Below are 14,360 nucleotides of genomic sequence, written 5' to 3'. Positions count from 1 at the left end.
TAAAAATCTTAATTCGATAATTTCTTCTTACAATAATAGACTATCTGTGCAACGTACACATACTGTTTGTATTTATCCCGATGAACAATGCAAATGAATGTTAACACATGCGCATATAAAAATCCTAAAATTGTTTGCCCATATTCATAGTTGCCCGCAGACTATATTTTACCAAAAAAGTAGCCCCTAAGGGATAAAAGTTTGGCCACACCTGATTTATACAAATAAATATATATTAAACTTTTCATGTTTTATATAAAAAAGTACAGTAGATCCCTATAAAACAGGTTCATATAATATGGATTCATATATAACAGCAAAAAAATTGCGACCATATTTGTATAAATATGCTAAAAGAGACTCATATGATATGGTAAAATGTCATTGCTGACTCGTGTCATGACAGGATTGGTCGAATCTAGACCAATAGCAGATATTGCACAAACCGTTGAGTTTAAACGAGCAGTGGACCTACTAAAAACCATTTATTATTTAACATTCATAAAAATTATATTTATATTAATGATGTCTCCAAAGTTCAGCAAATTTTTCGCAGAAAAATAATTTATCAGAAAACATGCACCCGCCGTTCGATGCGCCACTCCACGACAAAAACAAGTTTAAGCAATAGCATCGTCAAACGATGCACACACGGTAAGTAATCCTACAATTTTTTGTTTATAACATAGTTTATATGGATTATTCCCAAAAAATTATATGTGTTTTGGAAATGTTGATTCAAATTAGTCTAGAATCGATTAATTTTATGGAAGAAAACCTTTCAAACAGCCATAGTCTGTAAACTGCATGTAACGGACACTTTGTACCGTACATGTGCTTGGTCGAGTGGCCAGTGGCACAAAGCTATTGTTCGTGGGATTATGACTAAACGCCCCTAAGACAGAAGACCCCTAGCCACGGAAACGGAAGTCGTTACGAGAGTAATCCTGTGCAGTATGAGAGGAACCGCAAGGTCAGACACTTTGTGGTTTGGTCACTGGTTGTTAGGATGTCGGCGAGTGCGAGAAGCAAGAAGAACGAACGTATACCCCAGAATAGATTTGAACCTTGGGTACGGACTCACCACTTTGAACTTGTGCCTGGCTAAGATTCCCGTTAGACGTAACAAATTGGAGCCACCAGTGAGGACAGAGGTTCATCACATCTGAATAAAAAGAAAAGAGCCCAAAAAAAAAACGACAGCAAGGTTCAACTTGAAAGGAAGAGAAAACGGTAAGTTCATTGTTCCTTTGTCTCATACATAAGGTCCAGCGATAATTGGGTTTTGCGACCAGGGATTATTATATACAGTATAATCATAAAATAAGTTACAGTTTGGGTAACTCAATATTAAATTGTGACAGGAATTATTGTATCTAACCAAAATGCCGAGAAAGTTGACCATGAAAGACAAAATTGATATTTTAGAGGATAGAATTGCTTCTAAAGATAACAAAATTATGCAACTAAAATCAATTATTTGTGAATTACAAGAGAAAATTAAAAATCTTGAGAAAAAAGAAAAAAATAGACTCAGGAACATCGAAAACTCGGGAATGGAACGAGAACCTTCCCCTACTGTTCTAGAGGATGATAGAAAGTCGGACGTTTCGTCTGTTTCTCCTATTAACCTGGTGATTAATTTAATAAACCAAATTAGGGAGGAATTTTAAACTAGATTTAATAAACTTGAGAATACGTTTGTAAATGTGAAATGTGCTGACTCACATCCTTCGATCAGTCCTACACTTCCGAAAGGTCCTACTATTCCACAAAAGTTAATATCTTGGCCCATTTTTGTTCCACAAAATATAAATATTTGGCTGGAAAAGCTGCAAGGGATAAAGGAATGTTTCGAATTAGACGATACAACATTTATTTCCACACTAAAGTTACAATCAGGCAATAGATTTGGTAAAAAGAATTAGGCTAGAAGAGGCAAAAGGATATGAATTGACCTGGACTAGATTGAAAGCACAGATTAAGAAATAGTATGAAACAGATTCCACTGTAAAGAAGACAATTGAAATGTATGACAGAATTCAAGGGAAATTAGAATTGTCCTTTTCTTATGTGTTAGATAAATTAGAATTAATTAATTCTTTAAATCATGAATATTTGGAGATAGAAAAAATCGAACTACAGTTGTCCCTTGATAATCCGACAGGTATGGGACCAAAGGTGTGTCAGATTACCAAAAGTGTCCGGATTACCGAAAATAATTACATATTTCGCATTGTTTTGCTAGCAGTAACTTACAATATTCTCTACTCCAACTGTTCGAACAGAACTGCTCACATAAAACACACGAAATGTGTGTCATCGTGTAAAAATTGGATGGGGAGATTCACATCACGACATGCTTCTGTGCAAGCAGACACATAACGGGGACGGATACCTTGACGGGAGGTGCGTCGGACTACTGAGCATGTCGGATTAAAAAACGTCGGACTATAGAGGGACAACTGTATTAAACAATGGTCTGCAAAAGGAAGAAAGAATGTCTATTGCGAATAAAACATTCCATACCTTAGATGATTATACCAACGCCATTATGGAATTAGATTCGATAACAAAGAGAGAGCACGAAAAATACTACAAAAGTTTCAGTGTAGGTGAATGTTCAAACAGGCCTAATGGAGTTTCAAAGTCACCTAAGACTTAACAGCCATTTTTACAAAGAACAATCGAGTCGTCAAAATCGTGAACTAGTGGACTGTGAAAGAAAATCCGTATACAATAAGTGTTCTAAAACCTTTAGGAGGACTAACAATAGAAACAATGACATACAACCAGAACATGCTATATCTCGAAATCAGACAGTCTCAGAAGAAAGTTCTCACGATATTATTTGCCATAACTGTTGGAAAAGAGGTCATTATAAGAAAAGCTGTAAATATCCAAAATTTTATGCATTCGAAAAAATGCGCCAACTCATGGATAAACTCAAAAAGCAAAATGAGGAACAAAAAAACTAATGGATTGGGCTCCCGAGGGAGAGCCCTGTTTTCAAGCTAGAATCTCTCCTTATCTTTTAGAGTGTCTCACAATTTCAAAATCAAAGTTATGCACTATTTATTTGGAAATCGAAGGATCTTCGTTTAGTGCCATCATTGATACAGCCTCAGAGAAATCATTGATAAGCCAAAAACTATGTATAGAATTAAGACTAAAAATACGTCCTGAATCTATTAAACTAATCGTAGCAGATAATAGAAAGATAGAGTGTGAAGGTACTTGTATGTGTAGACTACAAATAATGGGAAATAGTATTGAATTTGTGTTTGTAGTATTGGAAAATTTTCCACATGATTTATTACTAGGTAGTGATTTTTGTGAACAAATGAAAGCAACCATCAACTTCAGAGATAACTTATTTATAGTGCCAATGGGAGAGAATTGTATTAGTCAAATTCAAATGCCTCTCTTACATCATAGCAACGCAAAATTCCGTACCACTGAAGAAACACTTGTGAATGCTTTTACTATGCGTGCTGTAAAAGTTCATTGTCCAATTAAGCAGGGTACAATAGAAATAAAGCATGAAATGGGCGAGAATGGTATCAATGTTTTATCAGGTATTTGTGATGTGAGAAACAATGAATGTATAATTCTAGTATTAAATAGCACTCCAACTCCTGTTTTACTCCCAGCGGAATCTACAGTTGCCAAAGGGAAACCATGTGAAGAATATTCCTTTATTAACTTGTCATTATCATCACAATCGGACAGTAATGCAACAGATTCAAATACTATTAGGCCAAATGCTAACCCGTTGAAGGAAAGAAATGTTAGCTTATTCGTTCATTCTTATCAAAAACTAAACATAGAGTCATTTACTTTTAATATCGGGAATGATTTATCTGAAGATTCTGAAAAACAAATAGAGGAAGTATTGAGAGAAAACCTAGACGTATTTGCCAAAAACAGTTTCGATCTTGGAGTATGCACCCTAGGATTCCATGAAATAGTAACAAAATCTGATGTCAAGCCAATTAAGCAAAATGCTTACAGAATGTCTCCATATCAATGAGAAATTGTCAGAGATTTAGTAGAACAAATGCTTCAAGCTGGTATAATTAGGCCGTGGGCCTCAACTATAGTGCTAGTACCAAAGAAAGATGGGAAACATCAGTTATGTGTGGATTATCGTCGTCTGAATAGTCTCACCATCTCAGATACTTATCCCCTACCTCGTATAGATGATGCGTTAGAAATCTTGGGAGGAAACAAACTCTATTTGGTAATCGATTTAGCCTCTGGATTTTGGCAGATACCCATGGCTGAAAATGATATATGTAAGTCCGCATTTATAATCCCAGATGGCATATATGAGTTTTTAAAGATGCCATTCGGTTTAAAAGAGCCCCAGCAACATGTCAGAGGATAGTTGACCAGGTTTTAGGCAATCTAAAGTGGAAGGAGGCACTTACATATATCGACAATACTATAGCATTTTCCAAAGACCTCCCATCACATTTGAAATTATTAAACGAACTGTTCAAAAGATTTAGAAATGCTCAATTGAAAGCTAAACCTGAAAAATGCATATTTGCCGCTAATCACATCAAGTTTCTTGGATACATCATTGAAGATGTAGGTTGTAAAACTGACCCAGAGAAAGTAAAGGCAATTACTGAAATGAAAGTACCCACTATGGTGAAAGAACTGCACAGTATTTGCACTTAATGGTATGCATTTTAAAACTAATTGAGAGTCTTTCTTCATAACATTTTCAATTACATCTTTTATAGCTGATATTATAATCTCTTCACCAATAGTATATGGTTTGCCTTTCTTTACTATATTAAGAGAGATGCTGTAGGACGTCTTCAGTCCTCCTTCTCTATCAACACTAACAGATGACTTCAAATATGTATTCAAATTTGGCCGAACGCTCATTTTCTCTTTTAGTATTTTGAAATACTCAAAATTTTTGTTTTTCTTATCAGACTGGATCCTTTTCAAGTGATCTTTCATTTTCACTGGCTTCATAGCATCATTGTTGAAAGAACACGTAATAAGCACATAAGAATAATTTCATTAGCAAATGATGGCACAAAACCATATTTCAAATACTCTTGTTGAATGTTGTCTGCATTTCCTCTTAGCATTGGTAGCCGACATTGTGCGTATTAAAATCAGATTTTTATATGAAAAACACAATATGTTTGCAGCACAACAAAACAGCAGCAGTAACAGACACAACTTACTCCTGCATGAGCTAAAAAGAACTGCATGCTTATTCTCAGAGTGCAGTGTTACCACCTTTTGCTAACAACAGATATTTAGAATTGGAAGGAATTATAATTATTCTAAACTATAAATATTAAACTAAAGATATTAATTAATTAATAAATGTACAGTACATGATTTTTTTCATATGAACATAATGATAATTTGATTTTTGGTGAATTTATTTTTAAAATAATATCACCTGACTGACCTATATTGCTGTCGGACAGTTTACAAAATAAACGTAAACAAGGTGGTGGTGGTAAAGGGTTAATGATTTTCAATATATTACGATGTTTTCTCTGTAAAGGACAAAATATCTACATTTAGATATAAAATACTTAGAGTGACAGCCCTACTAGAGTAACAGTGCAATGTATGTCTGTGTATAATGATGTTAATATGTATAATGTATATTTATGTGTATAATGTTCATAACATGTTTGCAACACTAGTACAGTTGCCAGANATATAAAATACTTAGAGTGACAGCCCTACTAGAGTAACAGTGCAATGTATGTCTGTGTATAATGATGTTAATATGTATAATGTATATTTATGTGTATAATGTTCATAACATGTTTGCAACACTAGTACAGTTGCCAGAAGCATGAAAACAGAGTAACACATGCTTAAAGCAGTGTAGGCTAAGGCAAAACTCAAGTTATAACTAGGGTAGTCAGTAATGTTGATCATATCCATATTTCAAATTTTTATTGGAATATTCTAGTTTTTTCCTAGACAGTTTAATTGATCCTCTTTGGTATTAATCAACCCTCGTGTATTAATCGACCCCTGGAGAACTCTTATCAACCACTTTGGGGATCCCTACTCTAACATTTCTCATCTGGCATTCAACAAAACAAGGGTATCCATGGAGGTTTAGTCAGATGTTATATTATAGCAGTAAGTCACTACTACTAAATCAAGCACTAAAACTGTTGTTGGCTGGGGCTAATAGAATGCTTTATATAACCAACTAATCCTACCTCTTAACTCTGTGTGTGGGATCTCCATTCAACAGAATTATCAAAGACTGCTTGAGTTGATTTCATACATATATTAAACCTACAATAACATCAATTACTGATAATACATCCTTCTATAATTTGAATTTCATTCAGAATTGTTTAAAAGAAATACTAAATTAAAAATTATTACTAAATTTAAAAAATGACTAAATATTCAGTACTATGCCATTTTTATAAATGGGAATGATTACAGTATGCGAGTAACCAGGGGTAAGGCCAAGGTCTTACCCCTTTACCGGCAACAGTTTGGTAAAAACTGCTCACTGTGTCAGTAGATGGCGCATTTCATTTTCTTGATCCCGTGGTCTCGGGAACAGATTGTCAGGTCGAGTGGAAGAGGGGAGAGGGGTCGTCAGTAAGGCATATGCAATATATGAGTAACAGACACCATTAACAAGAAAAATCAAAAGAATTTAATGAATAACAATCAGTTAATTACATTAAAAAAATTCAGACATAACCTTTCTAAACTATCTTGTACATTAACAAGATTCCTAACTTTTGCATACAGTTTAGAGGGGCCAAGAGAGAGTTTACACTGATTGTGATATCATACCTCTTTCCTATAAATTCTGAGGTTTGGTGTAAAAGTGGAATCCTTTCTTGTTCACTTTTACACCAATTAATAGTTTCTGCCTGGCTACTATAATAATCACTGATTACAATGTGACTGTGCACAAGTTTAAACATTCATAGAGAGACTGCCCCGGAGGGGGGTGTTGGTCTTATATTCGGATCAGCCTGAAAAAATGGTCATGTGATGAGGTGTTGTCATAGACAAAGATCGATTTTGCAGGTGTTAGGTCAGAGTTGTTCCTGGGACAATGAGAAGATAGTGAACTTGGACGTCAGCTGTATTTTTTTGATACCTGCAACGTTAGATTGATGATGTTTCGACTGGTGAATGTTGAAATTCTTGAAAGAGTATTATAAACTTTTATCAGTTGTTGACAATAAGGATGACATTCTATCTATCCCTTTTCCAGAGATGTTGATTTAAAGATCGTGTTAAGACATTAAGTTAAAATTTCGCGAAAATTAGGCAAAATATCACTTAAAAATTCTGGATCTCACATTCATTATGATGGGGAATACACTGTAGTCTGCAAAACAAACTTGAATCACACTAATAATATGATAATGATTAAGTCTATGTATGTGTATATTCATATTGATAATATTATAGTCTTATCTATTATATACTACTTTTGCTTTTTTTTTTTTTTTTTTGAGTAGTTTATCTACCTTGTAGATACATCAAAATTCCATAACAATAGTTAGATTTCCTATCAGAAAAATACTATATCAGTTCTTTCTCAATCAGAAAACAAAGTTGGAAAATACTGCTCTATAATATGTCTAGAACCATTGAATATTTCAACTATATTAGTACTGTCACCTTACATCTGGCTTATCATCATCCTGTCCTATATTGTATTGAAGAATTGAGATGATGTTTTTCAATACAGTATAAAGTAATTTTAAATTTTGAACAAGCATTATACAATAAAACAAGTTTTAAATCAAAATAATTTGTATTATTTAAAGGAAAAGATACAGGCTAATTCAACTGCATTACTTTTTAAATAATTCTCAAGCCCAATTTTCATTATTTTTAGTAGTATTAATTAAATACTATTCAGATAAACATAAAATCTATATATAAAATATTTATCTATCAATAATGTAATTTATAAAATGATTGAATATTTATAAATCAAAAATTTCTCTGGGTTTTAATATAATTGAAGAATCAGTTAAATTAAAAAACAAAATACAGAAAAATTTATTGCTTCTAATAAAATTTTAACTATTACTTTTATCATCCTAAATTTAAGATCATATATCTACAGATGTGTATTTTGATATTAATTAATTAAGTTAAATATGAAATTTAAAAATCTATCTATTTAAAATTTATAATTTAATAAGATAGGAAAGATTTTTAAATTTCACAATATATACATAACTTATAATTACATTAACATATACAAATACAAAACTAATAAATATTTATTTAATATTGAAAATAATGGGATAAGAAAAACATAACTATTTATTTTCCACTTTAATTAAATTTCATCAGATTTGTTTTGTATGACAATATTATAAATTCATTTTCTATCCAGTCATATGATTTTAAACAAACTCTTATGGTATGTGAAGACAGATCTATAGTCAGAATTAAATGATGTATATAATAAACATGTATTCTTATTTCCTCTGCAATATTCTAGGATTGCATATTTTACTAAATATTTATTATTAATCAATAATTATTTATTTTATCTCTGTTGTAAAACAAGGATAAATTAGTTTTTAAAAACTTTATGAAAATTTATGCAATTTCTATAATAATTTTATTAAAGTAATATTCATATATTCTATATATAGTATGGTCTTTTCTGTTCCCTCCTTTCTGTTTCTGTTAACTCAACATTGTGTCATGCTTACTGGGATGTTTTTTCCAACACTATGTACCAGGCCGTCATGTTTGCTCTTATACCTGTTAAGCAATAATCACCATCCATATTTTCTCTAATGTCACAACTCCTGCATTTCTCATAGTCCATGTAAGTGTCATTTGTAGCACGAGTTGAAAAGGGATATAATTATCTGAAATGCATTCTCAAATAAATAAAAAGTCTTTCTAAAGTTTGTTTTTTGTTTCATTGATGGTGTAATAAGTCTAGTGAAAAAGAAAAGCCGTTTAGCGCTCATATATTTGTACACAAGACTAGACGAGAAGCATATCGCATAGTATGGTCTTATTTTAAGTGGAGATTACATGTCAGCAAGTAATGTATAAAATGAAATTTTGCTTTATGTTCCATTCCAAGTAATCCCAATTGATCACCTAGACAATTATGCAACCAAATAGTTTGCAATTAACATGTGTTAAACACTTGTTAATAGTATTTAACTTGTTTTTACTATGTGAATAACATTTTAGCCTGATGTTTCTGAAAAACAAAATTCTTTTGTGGAAACTACTGAAAATAAGAATAAATATATATACAGCATAAGCAACAGTATATATACAGAATCAATAACAGAAATAAAAACAATAGTTTTTCAGTTATAAGTCTTAATTAATAGTTAATATATAACTGGAATAATATTTAGTTCAGTGGTTACAATTTTAGATATAAAAATGCTTCCATCTGGAAATTTCTGAGATCTTATCAACTTGTTCTACAGCACTTATGCAATAATTGTTTGTCAAGTGCTTCTATTCTTAATTTCACAGTTCATCTTATAAAATTTATCTGTATAGATACTGTATGATTCATATACATTTGAACCCAAATTTTTTATTATAAATCTTAAATGAACAAATGGAAATTGATGAGATTTTCAGGAAGCATACCTTCAATGTGGTCCACAAACCATGCTTCCACTTGGAACTGGTCACTGGGTGGTAGTAGAGGCACAATTCAGTCCCTTTTTCTTAAGAAAAACACTAAACACCACTGCATGTTTGTGGATTTTCTCAGAATTTGTTGAACAACTTGATGATGTGGAACTGACAAGGGGTTACTTCCATCAAGATTAAGCGACTTGCCACACATCACAGGAGTCAATGGCAACAATCTAAAGTTATTTTGAGGACAGTGTCATCTCCAAGAATCTGTGCCTGCCACTGTACCACTCTGAACTTCATTTTATGAAAAGAGCACTGCCAGAGTTTAACAAACCCTGCACAATATCTTAGAGGATAACATTAGGAATGAGATTGAAAACATTGATGATACAAAAATGAGACACATTATCAACAACATGCAGTAATGCATGGACATGTGCCTGACAGAAGGTGACCATTACTTCCTGTGATGTGATGTGTTCAACATACATGGAGGTAGACCACCTGCAATCCCATCAATTTTCATAATAAAAAAATTTAAGTTTGGATCTATATGAATCACCCTGTAATAAATTATACAGATTTATTATCAAAAATATTAAGTTTAAAAATTTGATATTTATTTATATTTAAAATTATTCTATGCTTAATCAATCGGATTTACAATAAACTTCCATTAATTCAAGCTGAGATAATTCAAAGTTTTGGTTAATTTGAATTTTGTATATATTATTATTCTCCATAAATTTTAATATTACATTATTTGCATTCATTTGAAATTTCAGATCTTTTTAGATAATTTGAGCAAAAATAAATTACATCATGCATTACAAATGACTTCTATTATGTGAATATTAAAAAGATAGCTTCATCAAATAAAAGTTAATCATGCTGGCCCTATTTTATACATATTTTTCCCTTTTTAATCTATAACGAAATTTTCCTAGAATGTTAAATATCAATATTCTAAGCCCTTTTATTATTTTACAATGCTCTTAAGTTTAATTTTAATGATTCAACAAATATGATGAAAAATCATATCATATTTGTTGTATCATATGTATTGTTTCCTAAACTTTTATTGCTTATTACATAATTTGAAACTTTTCTGTANCTATAACGAAATTTTCCTAGAATGTTAAATATCAATATTCTAAGCCCTTTTATTATTTTACAATGCTCTTAAGTTTAATTTTAATGATTCAACAAATATGATGAAAAATCATATCATATTTGTTGTATCATATGTATTGTTTCCTAAACTTTTATTGCTTAATTACATAATTTGAAACTTTTCTGTATTAAAAAGGCCTAGAAAATTAGAGTTTATTGTATTTTATTAATACTATCTACTTAAAATATTATATAGCTGATTAGATTATATTTTAACTAAAAAGTTCCTAATGTTTGAACAGTGCTATTCAAATAAGATTAATGTATAATAAGTAATTTTAAGATTAATGAACTGATATATTTCTGGACTATTAATTGTAGAATAGCTATTATACTTGATTTATTATTTAACTTTTCAGGATGATTTGGATTATATATTTGACACTTATTTTGATTTTTAGATGTTTTACATTCTTAAAAGTATCTTCACAATAAACTGTTTTAATATTTATTTAGGACTAGGAATATTAAAAAAAAAAACATATGCAAAACAAAATTTAATATTTTATGTATTAAAGTAACAACAGAAACTAAAAACCATGCCTAATTTATTTATTATTATATAGTGGATCTTTTCTTCCAGTTGAATGAATCTTGGTATCATATTGTAAGAAATAAAAATATAAACTGCTTTTACAGGTTGTTAAAATCTTTTACTTTAAGAAATAAATGTTTTCAGACTTAAAACCAGCATCAGTTTCTGTTTGAAAACGGAACAAACATTCTGAACACTATTTTTTTTTTAATAAAAAGAGTAAATTGGTATGCCAAGATTAGAAAGAGGATCTAAGAGGGTAAAGATTTGTACCTGTGTAATATACAAACAGTATATCAGGCACACAAACAGGGAGAGGGCTCATGGGACTAAAGCCTCCTTTGAAGTTTGTTAGAGGTCCTGTAACAAAATAAAGGCTGGAAGGCCAAGACAGTTAAGATATCAGCTATCAAATTCAAGGAATGAACCCTCCCAAAAGAAATTTCTGGCTACGAGCCTGGTATGTTTACTATACCCTAAAATATGTTTATAACTTACCTCCTCACATTAAGGATTTATAAACTTATTTATTTTGCATATTTTATTTTTATTGTGTTTATATAATGGATTAGAAACTAACATATCTGTCGACATACTGTATTAGTAAATAATGAAGAGAAATGATTCAAAAAAATATTGAGTTTTCTAAATACATAGAACTGAAAATAATTCATAAATCATTATAGTGTCATTTTAAAAAATATTATCAATACAAAAACATTCATTTTAGCTTCTGTTTGCTGATTTCAAAATTAAACTTGTAAATCTGATTTATTGCTATCATAATAAAGGATATTTTTCAATATTTTATCTATTAAATTATTACAACTTATAATTTTTCCTATTATCAGTGAAGAAAAAAACAATAATTATGTTTGAATCAGGTTATAGCAATTACTTATGTCCTTTCTTTTGAGGTCAAAATATATTGATTGTAATTTCAAATTGTCAGGTTACTAAATATCAACATTTTAGGACCCAAGTTAACCAATTTGATCAATTTTAAGACAATTAAAAATAATAATAATAAATAAATACAGTATACTATATATATAACATAAATACAATAGTAAAAAAAAGTAAAGTAAAAAGAACTTACTATGAATTATTGACGAAAATAAAAAGAAAAATTATAAACAGAGTAGAGTGCATCTTGTTTGATTAATATACAGTTAATAAATTAACCATATTGTTTATCATCACAGCAATTGAAAGCAACCACTAACTACGTCATAATATCAATCACAAGCGTAACCAATCATTTTAAAGTTTACGAAACAAATAATTCTAAAAATTACTCTATTCGGATTTTCTACCGGGAAAATTAACGTAAAATTTCCCCGGAACATTTTTAATACTTTAAATTTCATTTCTAATTACTTTTATAAATTTAACAAAGTTTAGAAAATTTTGTTCGTTTTTAATTGATTAATGTTTAATTTTAATAGATAATTAATCTTACTGTTTTAATTAATAATATAATTACAAATATTTTATGTATTTACGATAGAACTTCTTTTGTGTTATTATATAAGAAAACTTTTTTTAGTTGATTTATTTTTCTTATCGTAATAATTTAACATTTTTGTGTTGTCTTTAGTGTAATTACACGTACAGTTCTGTATACAATTACACGTACGCATAATGTTTAAAATTTAAATATTAAATATAATATATTTTTAAAAATATTAAGCATATTGTCATTAAACACTGTTTTTCCTTCTATATTCTATTTCTATTATATTTAATTATTTTAACGGGCTATAAGAAGAAATATTTCGAAATAAATACAATTTTTTTCTCTAATAATAAATTTGAGAATAAATTTATAAACAAGTTAAAGCTAGAATATATATAGATTTGCATTAGGAAAAATTGTATTTATTTCGAAATATTTCTTCTTATAACCTGTTAAATCAATTAAATATATACTCGCAGTGTATATTCTCACTTTTGTCGCTTTCCGTTTTGTGAGCACCAAAAAGGGTAGTTTTAAATCATATCCAAATGTTTTTTTTTTCTAGTTTGCCCTGTAAGCACTAAAAGGGTTCTTTTCAAGCCCATAGTGGATTCGGTCAGACCCACACTGGGGATGGCCCGGTGATGAGGAACGACGCCAATGTATCCAGAATTTTTCAGAGATGGTCTGAAAAATTTTTGGGATTTTTCGATTCCCCGAATTAAATCCCGAGTCTTCCAAAGCAAAGGCTGATGATTAACCGCTCGGCCATCCTGCCCATCCTATCCATCGTGCCCTTCAGCGGCCGAGTGGATAAAACCACTCGACACTGGTGGTTAGTAGTGGGTTTGTATTTGGTGGAGTTTTCCGGGTTTTTTTTCATGATAGTAACACTTAAATAATTGCCAGTTTCCCATAAAAGATCTCCCGGGAGATCGTCCATGTGCCACTTTGCCATATGCGAATAAAACTAAACTAAAAACCAAACCAATCGTGGAATCGTGGGTTTGGATAGGTATACAATGGAAATGGACAGATGGTGAGGGACGCTCACAGGCCGACTTATGTACTTCTTGTAACGTTTGATTAAAAATTTGTACTTAAATCATTGAGTACTGTGCTAGGATTTGAATCTTTGTATGTATGTATATATATATATTATAAACATATTTTTTTAACACCTAAAGATGGCAATCCATTTGAAGTATATTTCAGTAATAAATGTTACAAAATTTGAACTCGTGTAAAAATCGAAGTAGGTCAAAAAAAAATCTACATTGATGAAGATTGATGTTGTATTGATATAACTGTTCGGCCTACATAGATATAATAGATTATAAAAGTATATTAAGTTAATATTCTGTAATTGTTTTGAATTTAAATTAAATTATATTTAAATATTTTTTGAACAGTGTGCGCAGAAAACAATATTCATTTCTATTACAGTACATAGAATTTAGGTTGTCATTCAGGAATTTTTAATGAATCAGTTCTGATGCAGTAGGATAAATAAACCACGCAAACAAAGTTTCTTTGTCGCGTAATTTAGCAATACGAAGTTAA

At 30.5% G+C, this 14,360-nt stretch overlaps 1 protein-coding gene across 3 annotated transcripts in view; it reads right to left on the bottom strand.

Moving 5' to 3' along the window:
* Nucleotides 1–12,632, bottom strand: part of LOC111626326 (ribonuclease Oy-like) — a 31,291-nt gene extending 18,659 nt beyond the window's left edge. For 2 of the 3 annotated variants that reach the window (XM_023369647.1, XM_023369646.1), the window contains exon 1: nt 12,438–12,629. In XM_023369647.1, the coding sequence (XP_023225415.1) occupies nt 12,438–12,490 (53 nt within the window). In that variant the 5' untranslated portion in view covers nt 12,491–12,629. Of the gene's footprint in view, nt 1–12,437 lie in introns of all 3 variants that reach the window. The other variant, XM_023369648.1, reaches the window with a different exon arrangement.
* Nucleotides 12,633–14,360: the final 1,728 nt, after the last annotated feature.

Source organism: Centruroides sculpturatus, unplaced genomic scaffold (assembly GCF_000671375.1).
Source record: "Centruroides sculpturatus isolate CEXI.00-Female unplaced genomic scaffold, Cexi_2.0 scaffold26, whole genome shotgun sequence".
NCBI classification, from domain to species: domain Eukaryota; kingdom Metazoa; phylum Arthropoda; class Arachnida; order Scorpiones; family Buthidae; genus Centruroides; species Centruroides sculpturatus.
Note: the sequence above shows the minus strand (reverse complement) of the source record. Positions and strands in the feature narration are given on the sequence as shown.